The sequence below is a fragment of the Nicotiana tabacum genome, chromosome 17, assembly GCF_000715075.1.
Source record: "Nicotiana tabacum cultivar K326 chromosome 17, ASM71507v2, whole genome shotgun sequence".
Classification (NCBI taxonomy): Eukaryota; Viridiplantae; Streptophyta; class Magnoliopsida; order Solanales; family Solanaceae; genus Nicotiana; species Nicotiana tabacum.
The window spans coordinates 82,992,920-83,019,026 of NC_134096.1; the positions used below are offsets into that span (position 1 = coordinate 82,992,920).

The 26,107-nt window shown below is 37.0% G+C and overlaps 2 protein-coding genes and 1 non-coding gene across 3 annotated transcripts; all 3 read right to left on the reverse strand.

Moving 5' to 3' along the window:
* Positions 1 to 207: 207 nt before the first annotated feature.
* LOC107819666 (uncharacterized) lies at positions 208 to 4,488 on the reverse strand. Its single transcript, XM_016645797.2, has 2 exons — positions 1,485 to 4,488; positions 208 to 895 (listed from the first exon to the last, which is right to left on the reverse strand). Exons 1-2 carry the CDS (start codon positions 4,072 to 4,074, stop codon positions 432 to 434), a joined length of 3,054 nt encoding a protein of 1,017 aa, XP_016501283.1. The 5' UTR covers positions 4,075 to 4,488; the 3' UTR covers positions 208 to 431.
* A 4,750-nt stretch (positions 4,489 to 9,238) lies between these two features.
* On the reverse strand, positions 9,239 to 25,620 carry LOC107819667 (putative hexokinase-like 2 protein). The gene is given in 10 exon segments (XM_016645798.2): positions 9,239 to 9,779; positions 10,008 to 10,089; positions 10,485 to 10,615; positions 10,692 to 10,790; positions 10,871 to 11,026; positions 11,114 to 11,188; positions 11,483 to 11,653; positions 24,963 to 25,146; positions 25,250 to 25,428; positions 25,430 to 25,620. Coding segments are annotated over 10 exon segments (1,479 nt in total). The 5' UTR covers positions 25,523 to 25,620; the 3' UTR covers positions 9,239 to 9,470.
* LOC142172234 (small nucleolar RNA R71) lies at positions 18,452 to 18,558 on the reverse strand. Its single transcript, XR_012701608.1, has one exon. It is a non-coding gene; the product is annotated as a small nucleolar RNA R71 (small nucleolar RNA).
* Positions 25,621 to 26,107: the final 487 nt, after the last annotated feature.

The window sequence follows — 26,107 nt, forward strand, 5'->3', positions numbered from 1 at the left end:
AATCATACAGTACAAAATAATCTACTCTCACCAACCCAGAGGCGTATAAAATAATTAAACCGAGCCACTAACCGGCAGCCATAGTATTAACCACTCAGGGAAGGAAGGGAACTCTCTTTTTGAAGTTTGATTTGAGTTGTAGATTTGTTAGCCATGTTTATCAGGCTATCAAAAGTTGCAGTTAAAAACTGATTAAGCAAGCAAGAATAGCAAATGAAGGGTAATTTTTCATTGCTACACTTGAGAACCCCACCAATCTTACTGTACAAGAGGAAAACTTCTGAGCATTAAACCCACCTTAGAGTTAGAAATAAACCCCTGACCCCAAAAAGACCCAAATTTTTTAAAAAAGGAACAAAAGCTAGCACAATTCATCATAGAACTAGAGAATCAAAGTAGAGAAAACACTCCTATTTTAAGAACATTGCGAATCAGATGCTGAGTAAGTCAGGTGGAGGTGATTGAGGTGTTGGCTGATGGTGGTCTTTTGTGTCCCCGGGAGCTGAGGTTGGAGACTCTAACGCAGAGGCTGATGGTGAGGGCGATTCAGTGACGGTTGAGTCACCTGATTTTGAACCAGGTGGCTTGGGAAGCTCGGTTAGTATTTGAACTACCTCTCGCATGGTGGGGCGTTCCACAGCCTGCTCTTCTACACACAGCATTGCAACATAGAACACATGCATCACCTCATTAAGAGGAACTGTTGAGAGTCTTGGGTCAAGGATCTTGAGAACTCCATCCTTTTTCCCGTCGGTCATTTTCCTAACCCATTGGACTATGTCAACACCGTCACCAAACTCTCCAACTGGCTTTTTGCCACTTACCAATTCTAATAGCACCACACCAAAGCTATATACATCACTCTTCTCATCAACCTTCAGCGTGTAAGCATATTCTGCAAAAATGAAAATAAGATGCTAATGAGAAGTATACAAATGAGTAGAACATATAATTGCTAGCAATCAGTAAGTTAGTAAGATAACTAAACAAGAAACCGGAGTTTCACATCTCCTTACCTGTTCTAAAAGTGTAAATAGTTCATCAAGTACCAGTACCACTTATTTCATGTTACTTTGCTTCAGGGGCATGCTACATTTGATTTACTTACCAAATTACACAAGTACTCATAAATTCCAACCTAACAAATACCGAAGTAGTTAGAGATCCTTCTCAAAGTAAGAAGATCTTATCCTCTAGTTTACTACCAGTCATGGACCGCCACTATCCATGTTCTCAGTAGTAAGAGAAAAGGAGACTGATCTTGTTATCATGTTGGAAAGGCAAGACTACAAACTAGAGCACACTCTATGATGTTTAGAAGACCTAATCCTGTTTGAACAAACTGGTAACTAGTCTCAGCTGCTTAATTTTATAACAGATTTGTGATTTCAGTACTGAACTAGTCTTGCATCAAGTAACAAGAGAAAATAAATTTGAACACACGTTAGAAACCAAGAATGTCATATGAAGGCTTATATAAATACCTGGAGCAATGTAACCATAAGAACCAGCAATGGCAGACATGCATTCTGATGTCCCTGAATCTTGCAAGAACTTAGCAAGTCCAAAATCAGCAACATGAGCTTCAAAGTTGGAGTCCAGCAGAATATTGTTTGATTTCACATCACGATGGAGGATCAAAGGAGAGCAATCGTGATGGAGATAGCAAAGACCCTTCGCGGCCTCCACTGCTATCTTATACCTGGTATCCCAATGTAAATGACCGCCTTTCTTGCCATGAAGCATTTCCCCAAGGCTCCCATTAGGCATGTACTCATAAACCAATAGATTTGTCTCATGATTCGAGCAAAATCCTAATAACCTAACAATGTGCCTGTGTCTGATCCTCCCAAGAGTCTGTATCTCTGCATTGAAACCATGATCGTGAGAGGAACCCCTGCTCATAGCAGGCAACCTTTTAACGGCAACATGTTCCCCACTCGGCATTACCCCCTTGTAGACTATACCAGCACCTCCTTTTCCAATAATGTTATCCTCCTTCAAGCTATCCAAAACATCATCACAAGTAAAATCTAAGCGCTGGAAAGCAGTGAGCTTCCAGGCACGAGCCTCGCTTGCCTTCTTTAAAGATCGGGCCTTTATAATAGCAGCAACAGCAAACACAATAGAGCAGACAAGCAAACCAATAACAAGTAAAAGCTTCATGGAAGGTGATAACGCTCCACGTTGGTGAGGTTGACTAACCCCATCAACAACACCCTCTTTGCAAGGCCCCAAATAGGGTCCGCAAAGATCTGGATTTCCCAGAAATGAGGTGTAATTGAAATAACTAAACTGTCCAGTTCCAGGAACTAAACCAGAAAAGTTGTTATATGAAAAATCAACAGAAGTTAAACTCTGCATACTGGAGATAGGGGTAGGAATACTCCCAACTAAGTGGTTCCTTGATAAGTTCAAGTAGTTGAGTATCCTCATACCTGTGATCTCAGTAGGAATCTCACCCGAAAGCTGGTTCCTGCTGAGATCAACATAAGTCAGCAACTTGCACTTGCTAATCTCCGGTGCAATGGGTCCAGAAAAATCGTTGTGACTGAAATCAATTTTGGATAGCTGTTGAAGCTTCCCTATTTCAACTGGAATTCGCCCCGAAAATTTGTTCCCATCGAGAAGCAATTTTTGAACTCCAGCAAAGTTTCCAATGCTCGTTGGCAAAGGCCCAGTTAGGTGATTATTGGAAAGGCTAATCTGTCCAAGACTTGTAGATATTGATTTAGTCTCAGGAAATGTTCCAGTGAGAAGATTATTCTGAAGTTCAACTTGTGAGAGCTGTGGCAAGCTTAAGAGCCCCTTTGGGATTGACCCATTCAGATAATTCTCCCCCATTCTAATCCGACTAAGTGATTCACATTGGCCCAAAGATTCAGGAATTGGACCAAACAAGAAGTTCCCAAGAGTGATTATTGTTTGCAGATTTTTGCCGGCGCACATGTTTGGGGGTAAACTTCCAGTCAATTTATTGGAACTCAGATCAAGATTTTTGAGCTTACTGTTTGTGCCCAACCCATGTGGAATGCTCCCAGTAAAGTTGTTTTCCCAGAGTTGCAACACCTCTAGCTCAGGCAAGTCCCCAATGAACTCCGGTATTGACCCATGAAGCTTATTCCGGAAAAGATTCAAAAGAGTGAGATTCTTAAGATCCGCAAATGTCGGAGGCACTTCGCCGGAGAGCATGTTATTTGATAGATCTAAAGATTTTAAACTCTTAAGAGTACCTATTTCCGGAGTTAAAGACCCAGATAGAGAATTCACTTGTAAGAAAAGAGTATCCAGGTTCTGAAGCTTCTCTATCTCAGCCGGAATCTCCCCGGAAAGTCCACAGTTTGCAGCATCAAACCTTACGAGCTGCGATAAGTTCCCTATTTCAGGCGGGATTCCGCCGGAGAAGGTGTTGTAGTACCCTACGTACAACTCGTGAAGCGTGGTGATGTTTCCTATCTCCGGTGGTATTACTCCGACGAGCTCGTTGCCGGAAACGGCGAGGTATTCTAGGAACTGGAATCTTCCATACTCCGGCGGAATGCGGCCACCGAAAAAGTTCCCGCCGAGGTGGAGGTGTCTTAAGTTAGTCATCTGATACACGTCAACGGGAAGGTCACCAGTCATGTTGTTGTTGTAAAGGTCGAGGACTTTAAGGTTACGGAGACGGGTTAACTGAGGAGGGAATCCTAAGCTGAAGATGTTATTGGAGAGATTAAGGTAATGAAGATTCGGAATAAACGAGATTTCAACGGGAATGGGGCCGGAAAACTGGTTAAGGGCAACGGAGAGATTTTGTAAGAAACGAAAATTTCCAACTTCCGGCGGAAGAGTGCCGGTAACATTGAAGCCTGAGATGTCAAGAGAGGTCACGTGACGATATCTGTCGCACGTGACACCCTTCCACGTGCAGTGACTAGTGGAGTTGTTCCATGAGGCAAGTGCTAACTGTGGGTCGTCGATAATGGCAGTTTTCAGAGCAAGCAAAGCCTGGTATTCCGGTATACGGGGTTGTTTACCGGCGGTAAAGTGAGTGAAATGCATAAGAACAAGAAAAAGGAGCAGAAGAAGACGCATTTTCAACTCAGTCTATTGCCCACCAACTGTTTGGTGTGTGGTTTCACTCAGTGAGAGTGAGAGAGCAATAAGGAGGAAGAAAAGGCTGGTGAGCTGTGAGGAGGGATTTGGTTTGGGGGTTGGGTTTGGTTTGGTGTATTCTTCTTGCTATGATTTTCTTCGTTTTGTTTTGAGTAAATAAATAAAGGAGGAGATATAAAGAACATTTTTTTTTGAATTATGAGATAAGTACTGAATACTGATGTCTGATTCAGCTGCAGACCAGAGGCCCCAACTCTTTCTGTAACGTGGGGAACAAACTTTTTTGTTCCTTAAAATTAAAAAGTTCCAAGCATTTACACTATTATCTTTTCATGGATAAAAGGTACAAAAGCAAGTTAGTAAAACAAGTTTTGGTCTTGCTTTTCTCGTGTTAACTAGTTGTCCTTAATAGAGGCTTCATAATTAGCAACAAAGCCAAAAAGAGAATTGAGAGGCTTTTGAATTCTTAAGATTCCCTTCAATTCGTTTGTCACATTATACAAAAGCAGTCACAGTCATGTCCCTATTAACCCCTTTAATTTAGGGTGTTAAAACATTTTTATTACTTCTTGTAGTTTTCTCTTCTTCAGATTAGTTCTCTAGTTGATAAAAAGGTGGTCCTAAAGGTAATCCCTTTCGTCCTTTTTGTAAATTTTTAAAATAGTAGGGTGGGCCTTGTATATATGGATATACGAAGAAGAGAACAGAGCTGGAATTTGAATCATGCACTTAAGTGATACATAATGACATTATTATCATTTAGTGCAATTCTAATTCCTCTTAAGAAAATCTTTTTCCCCTCAATTTTTGAAATGAATGGAATTTTGTTCACTGTTATCTACCTAGTGCAATTTTTGAAATGAATGGAATTTTGTTCACTGTTAAGTTTCTCTCATTATAGTGTGTTTTTCTTTAAGTAGCGCAGATGCGTCCTAGAGAGAAGTTTGATTTGGACGCAAATGGCTATTAATATTGTTGTCTATTTAATCAAGTAATTTAATCTTGAAAATCAAAACTTAGGTGACATTAAATATTAATCCTTATTTCTCAATTTATGTGGTATATTATTCTTTTTCATTTATCCCCAAAAGTCATATTTTTATATTTAAAAATAATTTAACTTTAAAATTTATTTTATCTTTAATGAGATAATTTAAAGTCATACAAATGTCTAAAATTTGTTCTAGACCATAAATTTCAAAAAAAAAAACTTTTCTTTTTTAAATTTGATGTCCAAGCGCCATATAAATTGAGACGCATGAGTACTAATCAGAGCTATTAGGTGATAAATTATTATTTAAAATATAAATTATATTTATTGATTTGATACGGATATTCTTCATTTATAAGTTTTTCTCATGCAAGAATCATCACCTAAATGCTCCTTTACTCTTTTTTCTTCTTCTACAATATCTTTTTTCATAATTAGCAAACAAGTGGAAAAGAACAACTACAAATAACCATTATAATCAACTTCATGGCATTGTAGTTTGAAATGTGAGTTTTTAATAATTTGCTGTTTGCTTGGAACTTTCATTTTCCCTTTGGGGGTTTACTTATTTTTCAAATTAACGAATATTAAGGGTAAAGCAAACTCAAATGAAAACAAGAAGAAAAGGGATAGGAAAGTGGTACACTGTTTTTGTTTTATCGTGCTAATAATTCTGCTTGGTTGGACGTCTGTAATATATAATTATAAAGTTATGGAAGAACCTAAGAAGTGTCGTTCTCAGTCCCACTCTCCTCCTCACTATTCAAGTGCACAACTTCATGTTACGAAATTACCCCTCTGCTTAACCTAAATTTACAACAAGACAGCAAGTCGTATGACCAAAACGAGGAGATTCAAAAGTGCTCTGGAAAGTGATAGATAGGAAAAACCATACTTATATTTTATGCTCCTTTTACCCACTCCAAGGAATTTGTGGATATTGAGAGTTGTAGAGTTTTTTTGGTTTCTAGTTAGATATTCAGTATTTATATTGGGCTCGACTAAATCAGGAGTCTCACATTAAGATTAAAATACTCTTTAACAAAAGCGAATTCATACTCAGATGCTCGCACCCGAGACCTCTGATTAAAAATAAAGGAGTATTTACCACTCTATCGTAAAGTTTATCCTAAGAGATTACTTACATCAATGCATAGTGCATACATAGTAGTGCACTATTACTCCCTCCGTCACTTGCAGTTGTTAATTTTTAAATTCCCTTTCCCTTTAAGAAAAAATAAATAAAGTATATTTTTATCATAATAATAATAGCATTTTCAGAAATCTTGAAAAATGATCTCAAGAATAAGTAGTTAATCTAAGTACTAAGGGTAAAACTGAAAAAAATTAATTTTCTCTTAATTTATAGTAGACAAGTAAAAATAAAAATATATTTTTAGTACAGTGGACAGATAAAATTGAATGAAAAGAGTAATTTTTGATAACGAACTAGACTCAAAACTAAATATTTTTTAGGGATTAGATAATCTTTTAGTCTTGTAAAAAATTTATATACCAATAAAAAATGAAGAGAACTTTAGTGTTTTACAATATTGAACCTGAGACACACTTAAAAGAATATATGAACAGTAAAAATTCTTATAGTTTAAGTAATTTTAACTTAGAGATTGAAGCGTAATTATTGGCTAAGTTCCCAGATTATTGTGGTCATTTCAAGATCTGGTTCCAGCTGTCTGTTACTTTCCTAACTTGGACTATTTTGAGTATTTTCAGTTGGGTGCGATAATTTATACTATCAACTAAAACTGGCATTGGGCTCAGTTAAATGCTACTTAGCCCGATGCTCTCTCCAACCCACAAAATACGTACTGTAATTTCAATCTCCTGCTTCTCCCTTGTCTTATTACCAAGTTTTTATAAGCTCTCGAAATTTGTTCACTTTGTCCCCTAGTCATTTGGCTTTGGACACATAAACATAAACAAAGGATTTTCTCTTTGTTTTTTATACTATTATTTAAATTGGATCTTTATTATCTTAGGTTAATCATAATTAATGAACTAGGGGAAAGTAATTGTGTGATCTACACTTTGTTAGGTAGGTCATTATCATTAGATGTATCCTAAACTGTATCCTAAATTTTAGAAGCCGCAAATGCGTGCAATCTGTCATTAGCATCTGTCGTCCGAATTATTCTAGGTTAATCATCCTGTAATATAGTTTTATTAGTCAATTTTATGAAATAATGTACCATATAATAAGGTGATCGATACACCAAAAAAAATATCATACTCAATTTTTTCTCAAAAGCCTAATAATTTCTCATGATTAAGTGATAAATTGATGTGTTCTGTCTGCCAATGCACATCACAAATGCTCGGCTTGGGTAAAATTTTAAAAAACTTTGAAGAAGTGTTTAGTAGGCTGTCTATATAAATTTTCTTAAGTGCTTTAAAGTGAAGTATTTTTAAAAATAAATATTATTTATGGTTTAAGTAATTTGCTATGGAAAAAAAATATAAAACAAACAGCTTTGCATGGTCAAAGGCCCCTTAAAATTTTCCATAGAGGAGAATCTAGTTTATGTTAAAACTGCAGAACAGCACGCGGGTCTCTAGAAAGAGAACGTGTAAGAGAGACAGATAATTATACCTAATTAATTATGATGATTACTTTTATCTTTATCCTGTGGACCGACGAAATATTATGGAGGGGCAAACATCAAACTTTCTGGCATACACTGCCCTACATTTTCTTTTCCTTGGTCCTTCCCATGGTCCACGCAAATACAAACCAAAACTCAAAATTTAGTGTATTCCTACCTTAGATGGACTTGTTTATCTACATAAAATATTTAATTCAATTATATCGCTGGATCTCAAATTATTACTAACCACTCCAACGTTATAAACTTCAAAATACCTCTTGTCACTTTGAAAATTTTGATGGCCTTTCTTTAGTAGTCTGATTGTCACACTATCTTCGTCAATGCTAATATAAAAGTTTTTAGTGCAATAACTAATAAATTCAGTGTAATCCACAAATAAAATCTGAAATAAATAGTATATACGCAGATCTTATCCCTAATAATTAAAAAAAATAAAAAAGAGGTTGAATCATTTGCTACAATCTTATGGAAAAGGGTCTTACGTGAATTGGAATAATTTAACATAAGTTGTGAAATCTCATAGAAGGATGCTAGTGAATTCATGGATGTATGTATCATGTACTATATGAAATAACTTGTGTCCTTGAATAAATAGTTTCTAAGAAGCAAGGAAATAATATTTTCATCCATGCCAAGTTGAAACCATTTCTAATGACTTGGGAAAATATTTACAAATTTTAGTTTGGATAAATTCACAAACTTGATTCTCAATTCACGTTTATTTTGTCAGTGTTCGTCCTTTCTCCATCTGCAATTCTGTTAAAGATGAAAACTGAATTTCAAAGGAAGAAGAAAGGTATAATAAAATTTCAAAGAAATCCAAAGTGGTCCTCCTACTGTAGTGGGGCAAGAAAACCATGTTCGTTTTTTCAGCTTAATGGTTATGGGCTTTGTATATCTTGTCTCTCCCAATCCAGAAAGTCTGACCAAAGGGCCCAACGTCCATTGGACAGCATTAGATGTTTGAAAGTAACAGTTGGTGTATATGGGCACATCAGGCAGCAGATTTCAAGTAAAGAGTCAGAAGTCTTGGGGCCGGGTGTAGAGGGTGCCCTTGTCTATATGCTCATTTTCTTTCATTTATTATAGAGAGGTTCCTACAGATATATAACATGCATGCTGGAATTCTCTTTGTAGTTCCTTTAATTCAAACCTTTTCCCACAAGTGAAGGTAACCGTCTATGTAAGACAACAAGCAAGACATTGTTTTAACAGATTGGTGTTTTACCTTAGCTGCTCTAGTCCTTTTCAATCTCTCTGTCACATTTTTTTTTATAATAGTGAGGACTGATCCTTGTGATTGCACCATCATTTCTATCTACAAAAAGTACATCTTACTAGCAATATGCAACTCTCGTAACACACTTTTGTTTGAATATCTAATTAACTTGGTTGAATAACAATGTACACCCGAAGTTCATGTTATTCGTGAATCTAGGAACAATCTATCATATACTACACTAATTTTCTTGAAAATCAACATTTGATACAAAGGAAACATAAAAGAGAATTCAGAAACTATGAGTAGCACTTGCCCTTGCCACTTGTTGCCTACTCAAACAGACAGTAAATCATGAAATGCAGATTCTTGGTTTAAGATACAATAAGATGCTAAAAACAATATCTCAATGGATCCGAGGATGTATAAGAATGCAAATAAATAAATAAATAAATAAGATGCTGCAAACATCATATGAATCATTTGATGTAACTATTTGTCACAGCTAAAAGAACCAAGTTACTATGACGTTTGAGGCTTATGGTTGTGAAGCTGCAATAAAGATGGAACTGGCTCCAGAACCACCATGAGAGTGCTCAATAATCACATTGTCTGAGAGTTCATTGCCGAGCATCTCCCACACACTGCTATGGAGATAGTTCCTGAAAACGCGATAATGCTCGTAGACACCACCTTCTACTGTAATAATGCTAATCCTATTAGAAAGTCTTCCCAGTTTCTTTACAATCCCCACGATGCCAGCTCCAACTAATCGAGCTCCACGTTCTGCTACAACATCACAGACCTCTGCAACTAGTTCTCTTGCCATGGTTGTAGAGTTAGTTATCTGCAATCAGCAGACTGCTAATTAACACGTACGCAGCAGAGAAAAAAACTTGTCCATATAATCTATGCACATTGAAACCACCTATAGATAGAAAAACACTTTAACTAGAGAAATCACATATTCAACCCTCTCCCTTACCACAAAAATGAAAAACTAGTAATGGAGAAACTGTAAAAACATTTCTCAGGAAGTTACTTAAATTTGACAATTCTGATGTAAAAGCCCTACCCCAAAAATTTCTGTCAGTTTCTCATCAATTACTTCATAGTCCTCCGATGTGTCTTGATGCATAGCAGCCATATCTGGGGACCTGCCATTAACTATAGTCAATAATACAAAAGATAATGTGACAGTAATTATGAAATATGGAGCTCCAAAATGGCAATTGTTTCAAGCTGATTTTACTGCCAATGCCTTATGACATTTACTAATTACTATACACTACCAAAAAAACATACGTAAATGATATCTGTCACAATTAAAATGGAGATGGAGAAATAGTTTCATATCCTGGCTACTCGGGTGGTAGGGCAATTTCCACACGGAAGGTGGACAAGTGCAACTTCTTAGTGCAGTTGATGGGGAGAATTAATTTCATTTTGAAAGAAAGAAAGAAAGAAAAGCTACTATTGAGTTGTTAATGAAAAGGAAAACTGTAAGATCCAATCAACCTGTATATCTGATTAGAAATAATCTACAATTTACCTCAACGAGTATGTAATTGCTAGCTTAGGTGGTACTCTATCTCCAAATAAAGATGATTCCTGAGCCATCTTTAGTAAGACTCTTCTAACAGTTTCTCCTAAATATGTACCCGAAATAAGCTTCTCAAATATCTGAAGACAAAATGAGATTAAGGAGTTAATGGAGATCACAGGGAACTTGAGGGGGGCAGAAAAGTTAAGTGTCCACCTGGCTACCAGGATATGAACTTTCGGCATCTAACGATGTATCAAATTCGGTAATTGGAAGATGGGAGGAACTAAAATTCCCCCACTTGATATTAATTGCCTGCACAAACAAGCACTATAGTGAAACATTGTAACATTTTATAAGTTGGTATACTTAGAACTGTTGTCACCAGAATTTACTATTTCTTCTGGTTTTGGAGCCTGATCAGGCCACTTTTCGACCGATTTTGCTGATTCTACATAAACAGCGTTAGTGCCCATCCCCAGAGTGACTGCAGCCACACTCTCTTTACTATAGTACCTTCCTCCAGCCAAAACTCCTATGGTGTCATCAACCTGCAGAATTGCAATTTGAATCACCTTCTATGCAAATAATTGTACCTTTTCTGCTATACGAGAAAGGGAAGATCCCTGAATTTTTACCAGGGCAAAAACTTGCTTATCAACACCATGCTTCTCCAAGGCGAGATTGATTTCATTCAACAACTTGTTCCCTTCCTGAGATTACGATGTAGTAACGTATTCATGTTCTATCTATATTCATGTAAAAACTGTGAATCAATAATTATTGCTCAAGCTTGGAAGGGAAAGTACAAAGACTTAATCATCAAACGAGCCATTTTGCTTGATAACCTCAATTTCCTTTCATGGAGCTGAATCTTTGAAAGATATTGTCAATTAAATCTGATTGTTTTTAATTAAGTCCAAAATGCATAGGAAACATATATATTTGCTTCAGAGAATCTTTGTCCCTTAGAGATTTAAATCTAGTTAGGTATAGAAAGACTCAACTGCGTCTCCAAATAATGAATCCTTCCATTTAATGGCTGTTTCTTTGGAGGCAGCTACTTCTGCAATTGTAGGTGATACAGTAAATCCCACATTTTTCTCTCCTCCTTGCAGACCTTCACTATGCATGGAGATGAATTTTCCGAGCTCCACCGTTATCCAATCAAATAATTCCTGAAACAGGTTCAAAAGGAAGATATTTCATCAAACACTAAACCTGATAGTTTGACACTAATTGATGACTCGTGATATATACTACTAGTCAGAAGCTGCTTCGCACGACTTTATGTCACCTTAACAAAGCTTCAGCAGTAAAATTGTCTAACAAATTTCAATACAAAACTTCTTATACCTTTGAAGACCTTGATGAAATTAAAAGAACATATAAGAAACAGAGAAAGAGATACGTGACTACATTAAGCATTTAGGGACCTTAAGTGACTAAAGTGAAATGAAAATGATGTAATATAATAATTGCAATCTTAAATGCTTTACAAACTTTGGCTAGTACCATGCTTATTAGTTGTAGTTTCAACACATATCGAAAGATTTAAATACATAAAAGACATCAAAATCTTGTATTCAGTTTTCAGAATTCATCATTCTACTCCTAGCCTAAACAAAAAGAAAAAAAAATTGAAACAAGGAAAAGTTAATAATTCAACAAAATAAAACCAGTCATGGACAAATTTTGAATGAAATTATCATGTTTAACATGTTCCATGTTTCTTTTATCTGAAGGCAACCTATTCTATTGAAGGAACAGGTTGTTAGACGTTTCAACATTCTTCGTGGCTCTTCATTTAGACTGTAAGTTCTAAAATCTATGCAATGTGGTATACCCTGCTTTCCTTAGAAGCTTCTATAATGACTGGTAAAGAGTTAATCAAAGACCTTTAATAGAATCTGCGATCTATTCACATGAACTCAGATTATTACGCATGCAATCAATGAAATTGAGGAAGATCATAGAGAGAGAAAGTAGAGAGAAGAAAGAGGAATTCTTATTACCGTGTTAACTGATTCTAAGAATACACAATACTAACTAATATAAGCACTTCCAGTATTAGTTAGTGGAGAAGCAGTGTGAAATTACTAAACTATCCCTCACTGAGTACACTAAACTATACGCCTCACTCAATACCCCTCAAGTTGGTGGGTGAAAGACATCGAACACACCAAGCTTGCATAAGAGAAGTTGATGATGAGCAGCAGGTAATCCCTTGGTTAATAAGTCTGCAAGCTGTTGAGAGGAGGAAACATGGTGAGAAAGAATAAGCCCAAACTTAATTTTTTTCTTGCACAAAATGATAATCAAGCTCAATGTGCTTGGTGCGCTCATGAAAAATGGGATTGCTAGCAATTTGGATAGCTGCCTTGTTGTCACAGAACAGGGACACATAATGAGAGATAGTGAGTCCTAACTCCTGTAACAAACCAACTACCCAAGTAACTTCAGCTACTGCTGCTGCCATGCTCCTGTATTTAGTCTCTGCAGAGCTTCTACTTACAGTGTGCTACTTCTTAGACTTTCATGAAATGAGAGCTTCCCCTAGTCTGACAACATATCCTGTGACTGACCTCATTGTGTTAGGGTAGGAGGCCAAGTCTGAGTCACAATAAGCAGACAAATTGGTGATAGGACCAGCGTGCAGTAACACCCCTAAACCAGGAGACACTTTGAGGTATTTTACCACTCTGAAGGCTGCCTCCAAGTATGATTGTTTAGGCCTCTGCATGAACTGGCTTAAACTCTGAACTGCAAAGCTAATGTTTGGCTGGTGAGGTACAAGAGCTTCACAATCAATTGCTGGTAGGTTGTGACATCTTCAAGCTCTAAATCATCAGTCTTTCTTACATGAACATCATAATCAACAGTGGTCAATTTTTGATTGAGTTCCAAAGGTGTCTTAGCAGGTTTACATCCACTCAAGCCAACTTGTGAAATAAGCTCCAGAGCATACTTTCTCTGGTTAAGCAATGTCCCCCATTTTGATCTCAGCACTTCAATTCCAAGAAAGTATCTCAACTCACCAAGGTCTTTAACTTTAAATCGATTGTGCAGGGTCATTTTGGCATCTTCTATTAGAGTTGGATGACTGCCAGTAATCATCAATTATCCACATAGATGAGGATGACAACTAAACCATCTTCTTGTCTTTTGGTAAATAAAGAGTGATCAAAAGCACTTTGATTATATCCACTCTTTGTCAAAGCTTCAGTAAGCTTGATATTCCATTGTTTGGAGGCTTGTTTAAGCCCATATAAGGACTTTAGAAGCCTACACACTTTGTTCTCCCCCTGTTTGGTAAAGCCTTGGGGCAAATTTATGTAAACTTCTTCATATAAATCACTTGTAGAAATGCATTATTGACGTCCATTTGATACAAAGGCCAACCTTTAGAAGTGGCTATACTGATAACAAGTATCACTGTGACCATCTTGGCCACAAGTGAAAGTATATTGATAATCAAAGTCTTCCTTTTGATTGTATCCTTTGGCAACTAAACGAGCCTTGAATCTTTCTACTTCTCCATTTTCTTTGTAGACCCACTTAGATCCAATGGCTTGCTTTCATATAGGTAAACCAACTAGTTCCCAAGTACCATTGTCTTCAAGTGCTTGTATCTCCTGATGCATGGCTTCAACCCATCTGTTATCCTGAACTGCCTCTTTGAAAGAGCTAGGTTCAATGCAAGCTGAAAAAGCCTTCAAATAGGACTGGTACCTTGTCGTCAGATTCCTATAGTATAATCCTTTGGACAAAGGATATAAGCATTGACCAACAATACTCTTTGTTGTCACATAATCTTTTAACCAAATGGGAGGTTTGGAGATTCTTCCTCCTTTTCTGATTTCATGGTTTATCTCCTAAACTTGTAGCCATTGAGTGGAAGGTTCTGGTGGTTGTGGTGACATTGTTATGTCACTCAAATTATCTTGTGGAGTGTTTGCTGCTGGTGTCAATGTTTCTGTTGAAACAACGTCAGTTGATATAGTAGTTTGATTCTCATGAGCTTCTAGCAAGATTTTAGGATGTGCCATTTGTTGCTGAGTATCATCATCATCATCATCTAGCTGAGATGTTGATTCACCTTGAATATTAAGCTGAGCTGGTTATGGTGGAACCAATTCCACCAACTCTGATTGTATGGGAAATAATTCAATAGAATCCAATTCAACATTCTTGAATAGGAACACATCCTCCCTAAACATCCCTTCTGACTAGAAAGATCTTTCTTTCTAGATCATAAAATTTATACCCCTTCTGAGTTGTTGAGTACCCCACCAATACACTCATGTTTGCTCTTAGACTAAACTTATCTCATTTTGGGAGGTTACTAGCATAACATAGACAACCAAATACTCTAAGGTGATCTATGTCAAGTGGTTTATTGTATAGGAGTTCATGAGGTGAGTTCCATTTCAAGACAGAAGTGGGCCATTTGTTAAGCAAATACACAACAGTCTTTATACATTCTCCCCAAAACCTGTTAGAAATTAAACTTTGAAACTTCAATGCTCTAGCTACTTCCAGAACATATTTGTGCTTCCTCTCTACTACCCTATTATGTTGAGGTGTGTAGGGACAACTACTCTGGTGAATAATTCCTAATGAAGAAAACAGTTCATTGCAGCTAGAATTAAAGAACTCAGTGCCATTATCAGACCTCAATGTTTTAACAGTCACACCAAATTGATTTTAAACCATTGAAAAGAAATTCTTCAATATAATTATTACTTCACTCTTTGATTGCAACAAGTATACCCAAGTGAACCTACTGTAATCATCCACCACTGTAATGAAGTAGTGTTTCCTATCATATGTAAGTATTCTATGAGGTCCCCATACATCTACTTGAATAAGCTGAAAAATGCAAACATCATTATAACTACTAGATGGAAACTTCAGCCTGCTCTGCTTAGCCAAGGGGCATACATCACAGGTATGTTGTACTCTACTGTCCATTGAGTTTCTCAACTAGTGGATATGTTGCATTAATTTTATTGAAGGGTGCCCTAGTCTCATGTGCCAAACAATTGAGTTATTTGAACTATTGCTGACCATTGCTGTTGTAGGTGCCGATCTCCTCTATAGAAGGTACAATGCACACGATTTCTTACCAATCCCTATCACCTTCCCATTATAAAGACCCTGCAGCACACAGAAATCGGGGAATAACATTGCACAACAGCTCAGTTTCTTGATTAGTTTTGAAACAGACAATAAGTGGAACTTAAAGTCAGGAATATATAAAACATCCTTCAAAACTTGATTGTCCAATATAGAGACACTTCATGTATGGATTATGTTGCATTTATTCCCTGTTGGTACTTCCACTCCACTATTATTATGTAAGCTAAAATCCTTAATGCCATGCATGATCTCCTTATGAGAAGTAATGTGATGTGAAGTACCTGAGTCTAATATCCATTCACAATCAAAGGCATTTGATAACAATGTAGTTATACCTACCATAAGAGAGTGATAGTCACAAGTGCCTTGTTTGTTCAGAAGACTTAACAACTGCTTGTATTGATCTTCTGTGAAGAAATTCCCCTGTGTGAGTTAGGTGTCTGATGAATTCCCTGTCTCAGTGATGGTACGGTAGAAATACAAATACGAGTTTTTGGCTACTTTGTACCTTTTATTCGCTACACTTTAATTGTATTTGAACTAAAATATGGATAATTTATACTCATTACATGTTTTCTAATGTGTAGGTTGTGATTCCAAGTTAAGGTGTATTTTTGGAGCTAAAATAATTATTAAAGGACTTTGAAGTCTGAGTAAAAGTTCAAGGGTTAATTTTGGATTGTGTTCGGAGGTCGAAAACTGAGTATGTACAAGGAAAATGAAAGAAAATAAAGTTACATAGAGATGAAATAGTGTTGCCACGCTGGGCAGGTCAATGTAAGTCACCTGGTGACTATGCAATTCAATGTTGTAGCAGAAGGCAACAAAACCAAAGCCTTTGAAGATGAGGCTTAATATCACATGCCTAATGACGTGAATGACTAGGAGTTGGACAAAATTCCATCAGGCAATAACTTTGCCAATGTTTCTAAAAACTCCTACTAACGCGACGCACTGTGCGACGCTCACCGCCACACGTCTGTACAAATTATGCATGCATCTTCAAGTGTTGAGTTCTCTGGAAATCTCCACTGCTTCCTCGCATGACGCGTCTCCCCATGCGGCGCGCCTGTGTATTTTTTACAAAGCCACTTCCTATTTTCGCTAAAAAAGGTATTTTCGTCTGGGATTTATTAGGGTTGGCTTAAATACACGGGAACACCATTTTTGGCACTTTTGACAGATTTTCGACCTAAGGAGGCTAAGAAGGAGTTGGAAGAACACAAGCACAATGATTTCATCATTCCTTTCTCACTTAAGTTCCGGGTTTGGATTGAATTTATATTTTTCTATATTTTAGTAATATTTGTGACGAACTTCTCCATCTCTATGGAGTAGTTCATTTTGGATTTTGATGTATTTGGTGTATTGATAATTGTTTGTGGATTATAACTCTATTTTTATGAATCGTTTTGGAAGATTTAATTGTTGAATCTATATTCACTAGTTCATGTAATCGAGAGAGGCATAACTTTTGATATTTTTGCATTATATTGCTGGTTGAGTTCATAGATTCTTCTAAGTGATCGAAAAAGGCTAGTTGAATTATTGATTAAACCTAGTTAGGAAAATAATTGAAAGAGATTTTTCTAAAGACTGATCCACTACGCATTCTTGCATATCTTCACAGTGCTTAAATTGGTTCATCTTATAAGGTTAAGACTTAATCGAGAGAGGAGTTTTTGCTAAATGTTTGAACAAATAATATAGTGAATTCGAGAGACTCTCTTGAACATTGGAAGTGAATTATATAGAGTTAGATCCTGAACAATTATCTTACACTTATTCCGTCAAACCCCTATCCTTTCCCATCGATAACCTTAATTGCTTATTCCTTGTTTCGATAGTCACTAGTCAATAGTTGTAGATTTTAGATTCTTAGTCATATAAATCGTAACTATTGATCCTCCTGGATAGCAATCAAGCTAGAAACTATGAGAATACTATTAAAATTCAATCCCAGTGGACACGATATTATACTATACTATACTATCTTTGATTAGCGAGCACAATTTAAGTGTGTATTTTGCGCTCGTCAAATTTTAGCGTCATTATCGGGGATTGGCAATCAATAGTGTTTGAAATAGTTGTAGTGCTAATTCAAAAATTTATTTATTTGTTTATTTATTTATTACTTTTATTTTGTTCTTCACGGGTTTCTTCTCCGTGTGCAGGCAACAAGTTAAGTCTGTGGTGTATGACACGATCTTCTTGTAAAGAAGTAATACCCTACAAACTAGAATCGGAAAAGCACCTAAGGCAACTGAGGAAGGAGAAAGAGTTCACCGTAAGTTTCTTTTGGCAACCTTCAACCCAAGAACACATGGCTAATAACAATGACAATAAGGTAGAGGCAGCTGCAAGGATAGCTGCTTAGGAAACTATCGAAGACAATATGGGTCGAAGATTCAATATAAATCGACCCTTGATTGAAGATCAGTTCGGGAATGCGCTACCAAGGCATGGCAGAGCATTGGGTGACTATGCTAGACCAATTTACAATCAAGGATTGTCAAGTGTTAGACCACCTCCAATTACAGCCAATAATTTCGAGTTAAAGCAAGGTTTGCTTCAAACCATTCAAAAGAACTGCGTCTTCAGAGGAAAGATATACGAAGATCCAACCACGCATCTGATGAACTTCGAAGAGATTATGAACACCTTTCAATATAATAAGGTGTCAGAAGATGCAGTGTATTTAAGGGCATTTCCCTTTTTCACTTAAAGATGATGCGAAGTAGTGGCTTCGAAGCTTACCAAATGGATCAATTAGAACATGGGAGGAAATGACCAGAAAATTTCTTGATAAATATTTTTCCTCAGCTACGACGTGCAAGTTTAGAAGAGAAATCCATAACTTCTGCCAGAAAGAGAATGAAACGGTTTTTGAAGCATGGGAGAGGTTTAAGGAGATAGTTAGAAGGTGTCAACATAGCGGAATTGAACTATTGATGCAACTCCAAGATTTTTGGGATGGATTGACCCCGACCTCGCGTAGAACATTAAGCAATGCAGTTGGAGAAACTTTTATGAAGAAGACTCCAAAGGAAATAGTTACAATTCTTGATGAGTTATTCGAAAATGCTAATCAGTGGCCCTCTGAGAGTGTGGAAAGAAGAAAATCAACTGGTGTTCACCAAGTTGATGCTACTACATCTGTGCAAGTATAGCTGATGCTATGGATAAAGAAATACAAAAGCTGAATGTAGCTTCAATGCAAAATGTACACAACACAATATGTGATATATATGGAAGGGGACACCCTACTCGTGAGTGTCAAGCCTCAACTGAGGAAGTGATGCTGTAGGAAACTATAATGCAATGGGTCAGAGGCATCCCGACTTTTCAAGGATTTCACCTAGGGGTACTGCAAATGCATGGCAACAAAACAGCCCCAGATTCCAGGAACAAGGAGCTATAAGTTTTCAAAATCAGCAAAGGCAGCAGTATCATTGTCCACAGTCGAATCAATCCAGCATGGAAGATCTCATGAAGAACTTCATTATCAAGACATATAAGAGGCATGATGCCCATGATGCAGCTATCAAAGAATTGGGTAAATCTTTTCGAAGACTAGAAAAATAGGGCACTTAGCTACTCTAATGTCTGAGAGAGCCCCAAGAACACTTCCGATTGATACAGAAAGAAATCTTAAAGATACAGTAAATGTTATAACTTTGAGAAGTAAGAAAGAGTTAAAAGATCTCACCCCAATCCAAAAAGATACGAGACATGAAAAAGAAAGCGGGGAGCAGCTGAAGAATGATGTCGAAAAGAAGAAAGAAGGAAATTCGAGAAGGGAGGATCCTCAGGCGAGCAAGCATATCCATGTGCTGCCTTTTCCCCAAAAGCTGGACAAGCAGTTCGAGAGATTTCTAGATGTGCTAAAATAGGTTCATGTAAACCTACCATTTAAAGAAGTGCTCTTACAAATGCCGGCTTATGCCAAGTTCTTGAAGGAGATCCTGTCAAAGAAGAGGAAAATAGAAGAGACCTTAGTGGTCAAGCTCACAGATCATTGCAGTGCAATATTGTAAAACAAACTCCCACAAAAGTGTGGAGATCCAGGGAGTTTTAGCATACCTTGCTCTTTAGGCACTACTAATTTTGATAAGTCTCTATGTGATTTTGGTGCCTCAATTAATCTAATGCCTCTATCTATTTATAGGAAACTGGAGAAGGAGATTGGAGAGATAAGATCTGCACCAACTTCTTTGCAGCTGGCAGACCAGACGACTCTAATACTCGAGGGAATAGTTGAAGATGTCTTAGTTAGGGTAGATAAGTTTGTATTTTCTGTAGATTTTATAGTGGCAAAGATGCAGGAGAATAAGGAGGCCCCCCTCATCTTAGGGAGACCATTCTTAGTGATGAGCAGAGCAATATTGGACATACATGATAGAAAACTCATGCTTAGAATAGGTGAGGAGACTGTGACTTTCAAAATGAATGTAGAGACCGGAGTGAAAAAGGAGAAGCCAGCTGCGAGTGTTGAGTGGAAGGTGAAGAGTTCAAAAGAGAAGGTTGCAGTTAGTGAACAAGATAAGTGTGGGGTGTACCCCAAGAAGGCTGAGAAGAAGTTGTATGCATGGATGTGCATTAGTTTGGGTGAGAAGAATGGAGCTAAACTTTGATTCAGACCCCGACTAGAGATTCAGGAAAGTTTTCTCTACCTTATGCTTTTAAATTATGTGTCATGGGGACATGCCACAACTTAAAGTGTCGGGTGGGGGTATTTTTATGTATGTATATTAGTTCTACTAGTTTGTTAGTTTTAGCAGTTTGATAGAAAAAAATTTAATATTCTTTATTTTTCCCGACAATGGATGTCATTCGACATGTTTCTTCAGGGATTAAGTCGAAAGAAAAAGACAAAAGATTTTTTTTAGGTATCATCTGAATTCTCCCTTGGTTTTTCTTTGTATCGCTGTTCTTTTCAAGGATTTTGTTTGAACCGGGTGCAGTTAGTTTTTATTTTTTTAGGAGTTGGAAACCTTGTGCTGTGATTTGAAATGAAAGCAATATCTCTTGACTGTATTATGCCGTTAGAATAGTAAGTTCTTTAGTTGTGACGCTTAGACTCAGTTTTTGACTCTTGTATAAGCACCTTAAATTATATGATCTTAACTTTGCTTAACTACTTTGATTAGTGTGTCTTGATGAGTCCGATTCTAAGTGAGTTTTGTTCCATGTGTGTATGAGATTTTGTGTATTCTGTGCATTGCATTTGATGTCTAGAACTTGTCCCGTGTATTTGCAAAGCAAAATAGTAGTTTTATTCAGTATTAGAAGTGATATATGCATTTCTTTGTTGAGCTAGTTATATGTTGTTAACCACCTAATTGTTATGTATCCTAGTTGACCCCTTTGAGCCTGTAATCATGTTTCTTTGGCAACCACATTACAAGCATTACCCAATTATTTGAATTGACCATCTATTTAAACTTTCTGATCTTTTACGAGCACTAAAAATTATTATGAACTTTGTAAATGTTAAAGTGTGGAGTGTTGGTTTGGCTTTTGAGTGGAGGTACTGAATTAAGGAGAAATGTGCATTGTGTTGAAAAAAATAAGATCCACTTGAAATTTTGTGGTAATTCTTAATGTATTTGTGCCTAAAGAAGTGGGGAGTTGACATATACTGATGTGAAGGTGGAATTATGGTTTGACATAAGTATGAAATTTTAAATGGTTATACTGTTTGTATTAAAATGCTTAAGGAGGTGTAGTCAATATATCCAAATGTATCCTACCCGTCCCGCAGCCTATATTACAACCAAATAAAGTCCTACTTGATCCTTGATTGAATGAGCTCAAGTAGTAGAGTAATACATTACGGGCAAGCTTGTGATACGTCTTTTGTAGCACATGAATATTACTTCTGAGAGAGTGAATTCTTTATATCTTTAGTTCCTGATTGTTGTTAAATTTGATGGAGTGTGGAACAACTCTCTATTGTTGTGAGGGCACTTGATTTATGAAGGAGAGGTAATGTCGTTGACCTCTATGTTAGAGTAAGTGAGCGGGTTATGAAAAATGTGTGGTACTTATGAGCCAATTCTTGAGGCAAGGATGTTACGGTATTGTGCTTAATCTATTTTAAATGTTCTTGATATGATGAGGTAGGAGAGTTATTTAAAAAGGTCGAGTCTTTATAAAGTATAGTTTGATTGCTCGAGGACGAGCAATGGTCTAAGTGTGGGGTATTGATGGTACGCTAGAAATACGAGTTTTTGGCTACTTTACACCTTTTATTTGTTACACTTTAATTGTATTTGAGCTAAAATATGGATAATATATACTCATTACGTGTTTTCTAATGTGTAGGTTGTTATTTCAAGTTAAGGTGTATTTTTGGAGCTAAAATAATTATTAAAGGACTTTGAAGTCTGAGTAAAAGTTCAAGGGTTAAATTGGGATTGCGTTCGGAGGTCGAAAACTGAGTATGTACAAGGAAAATGAAAGGAAAAAAAGTTACATAGAGATGAAACAGTGCTTCCACGTTGGGCAGGTCATTGTAAGTCACCTGGTGACTATGCAATTCAATGTTGTAGCAGAAGGAAACAAAACCAAAGCCTTTGATAATGAGGCTTAATATCACATGCCTAATGACGTGAATGACTAGGAGTTGGATAAAATTCCATCAGGCAATAACTTTGCCAATTTTTCTGAAGACTCCTACCAATGCGACGCACTGTGCGACGCTCACCGCGCCGTGTCTGTACAAAATATGCCTGCATCTTCAAGTGTTGAGTTCTTTGGAAATTTTCACTGCTGCCTCGCATGGCGCGTCACCCCAGTTTTTACAGAGCCACTTCTTATTTTCGCTAAAAAGGGTATTTTCGTCCGGGATTTATTGGGATTGGCTTAAATACACGGAAAAAATACCATTTTCGGCACTTTTGACAGATTTTCGACCTAAGAAGGCTAAGGAGGAGTTTGAAGAACACAAGCACAAGGATTTCATCATTCCTTTCTCACTCAAGTTCCGGGTTTGGATTGAATTTTAGTTTTCCTATATTTTAGTTATATTTGTGAAGAACTTCTCCATGTCTATGGAGTAGATCCTTTTGGATTTTGATGAATTTTGTGTATTGATAATTGTTTGTGGATTATAACTCTATTTTTATGTATTTGAATTATTTTTGAAGATTTAATTGTTGCATCTATATTCGCTAGTTCATGTAATCGAGAGAGACATAACTTGTGATATCTTTGCATTATATTGCTGGTTGAGTTCATAGATTCTTCTAAGTAATCGAAAAAAGGCTAGTTGAATCATTGATTAAACTTAGTTAGGAAAATAATCAAAAGAGATTTTTCTAAAGACCGATCCACTACGCATTCTTGCATATCTTCACAATGCTTAAATTGGTTCATCTTGTGAGGTTAAGACTTAATCGAGAGAGAAGTTTTTGCTAAACATCTGAACTAATAATAGAGTGAATTCAAGAGACTCACTTGAATATTGGAAGTGAATTATATAGAGTTAGATCCCGAACAATTATCTTGCACTTATTCCATCAAAACCCTATCCTCTCCCACCGATAACCTTAATTGCTTATTCCTTGTTTCGATAGTCACTAGCCAATAGCTGTAGATTTTAGATTATTAGCCATATAAATCTCAATTGTTGATCCTCTTCGATAGCAATCAAGCTAGAAACTACGAGAATACGATTTAAATCATATCCCCGTGGACACGATATTATACTATACTTTCTTTAACTAGCGAGCATAATTTAAGTGTGTGTTTTGCGTTCGTCACTCAGTAGCAACAACATTAGCATAGGATTTGACACCTTGTATCTGCACTTTCTTCTTACTTTTGAAATCCGGGGGTACCCTACGATCTTATAGCAGTTTTCCTTTAGATTACCTTTGTAGCCGCAAAAGTCACAAATCAACCCTCGTTTCTTTGCCTTGAATCCCTGAGTGAATGTTTGATTTTTTCCAGCTAGCATGGTCAAAGGCTTACTGTTAGATTCCCCAGTTCCAAGAATTCGTTGGCAATTTCTTCTTGTATGACCAAGGCATATGCTTGATTAACTATCAACACTGATGTCTTGAGTAACACCTGGCTCCTCACATAGCCATAGCTTTCATTTAGGCCAACAAGAAATTGTAAGAGTCTCAGATTTTTGAACTGTTCAATGAAAGGTCTTGTTTCCTCACAATCACACCCAGGCCCCGCCACTAACAAGTCCATTTCATCCCAAAGATCCTTCACCTTGGAGTAGTAAGCAGTGACTGAATCTGTACCTTGAGTCAACGATCCTATCATCTTCAACAGTCGATATGTTTGAGTCAAATTTAATTTGTCAAACCGCTCCTTAAACTCACTCCAAACTTTTGCCGCATTTGAGGCATAAATGATGCTAGGTTGCAATTCCACCGCCACTGTTTTTTCTATCCATGACAGCACCGTTGCATTGCATCTTTCCCATTAATTTGCTAATTCGCCTTTGAATGAACCTTTTACACAGGTTCCCTTTATGAACCCTAATTTATTCTTCACCAACAGTGTTGTTCGCATAGCTCGACTCCGCAGACCATAATTTTTTGGACCTGTGAGTTTTATGGCGATCAATGCTACACTAGGTGTGTTTGATTCTCTCAAGTACAAAGGATGATTGTGGTCAATTCGAGGAATTTTTGCTTCTCACATGGCTGCCCAATCTCAACAATGGCTTCCTATTGAAATGATAGAATTTCGGTCCTAAATTCCGATCGATCGCTCTAATACCATGATAGAATCTGAGATCTATTCACATGAACTCAGATTATTACATATGCAATCAATGAAATTGAGAAAGATCGTAGAGAGAGTAAGTAGAGAGAAGGAAGAGGAATTCGTATTACTGTGTTAACTGATTCTAGGAATACACAGTACTAACTAATATAAACACTTCCGGTATTAGTCAGTGGAAGAGCAGTGTGAAATTACCAAACTACCCCTCACTTAGTATACTAAACTATAGGCTTCACTCAATAACTTCCAATTCAGAAAGTTTGATCATCCGACCTACTACTATATTTATTTCAGTTACTTGGTAATGTTGAATAAGTATTTTCCTTCTTATTGTTCAAGGTCAGTATCAAGATTGGTGGTAAGGTAGTCATAGCCCATAACGAGTAGTTAGAATCATTCATCAGTCAAAAATAATTAAAGAGGAAATCCCAATATAACTAAAATTTTAGACAAATTAGGAAATTCAATAAAAAATTACTTATTATTATAAAATATGTTTCGTGCAATAAACGAGACATATTGCTATGAGTTACTAGCAAATAACACTTCTATTTATTTATGTTTTCTTGTTACAGTACGAGGCAACGGACAAACCTGGGAGCTGCCCTCTATTATGTTGGGAGGAATTTGAATTTCTTGCCTATATAGATCCGAAATGGGTTCATTTCTTCCAGCAAGACGTGAAACGGGTGGTTCATTTCTTCCTCCAAGACGTGCTTGCACGATGATGAAGTTAGTTCCGCGAAGATTAATCCCATAGTATAGACCTTTCTCATCACTGACACCACATATATATGTAAACAATTAATGAGCCATGCAATTCAAAAATTTAAAAACTATTTTCTCTACTAAGAATAAAAACTAAGTAGTATATATAGTACCCTGTGGGGAGTGAAGCTAAGCAAGAAGGAAGCATTTGGAGGCTGGATTCACTTGAAGTTAGACCAGCCTGCATCTCAGTCACGAGATCATCAGCAATTTGCCATAATTTAGGAACAGGCGTTGCACATTCTCTTGCAAATTTTCGAAGGATACGCTGTGCATGCCTCCACCGTTGCTCGCTCCCGCCTCTTCCATTGCCTCACCAACAGCGCCGCCGCTACGACGGTGGAAACCGTCGTCACTGCTGCCAACACCACCACCTCCTTCCTCATTCTCTACTTATACGTTATTTCAGATAACTACTTTCTGATTTTTTGTTAGAGTTGTAGTTTCTTTTACATCCATGCATCTGGTCATTAATTTTTCTAATTTATTTTTTATGTTATCAAAGATAACTGATCCACGATCCGTGGAATGAAGAACGAGTTTCATGGCAAAACTTGTTCAGTGAGTGTATTATCCAGCAAGGTCGGGTTAAACCCGAACTCACCATGGTGGGCTTTTGGGCCTAATAGCGTTTCTTCTGTCATAATAGCACGGACTAGACAGTTTTCGGACTGATAATTGAAAAATAGTCAGCGTTTACAAAATCATTGAAAAATAGTCCCTATTTTGCTGCAACACGGAAAGTTTCAGCATAATATACTAGATATTGGAGCACCTGTGTATGAACTTTCAGCATATTATGTTGGGACTCCAGCACACGGAAAGTTCCAGCATAATATACTGAAGATTGGAGCACATGTGTATGGACTTCCAGTATATTATGTTGAAATTCCAACACACAGGGACGGCCCGATGGTACAACAATTCAAGCAACTGCTTGATGCCTCATATCTATAAGGCCTCCAAAATTT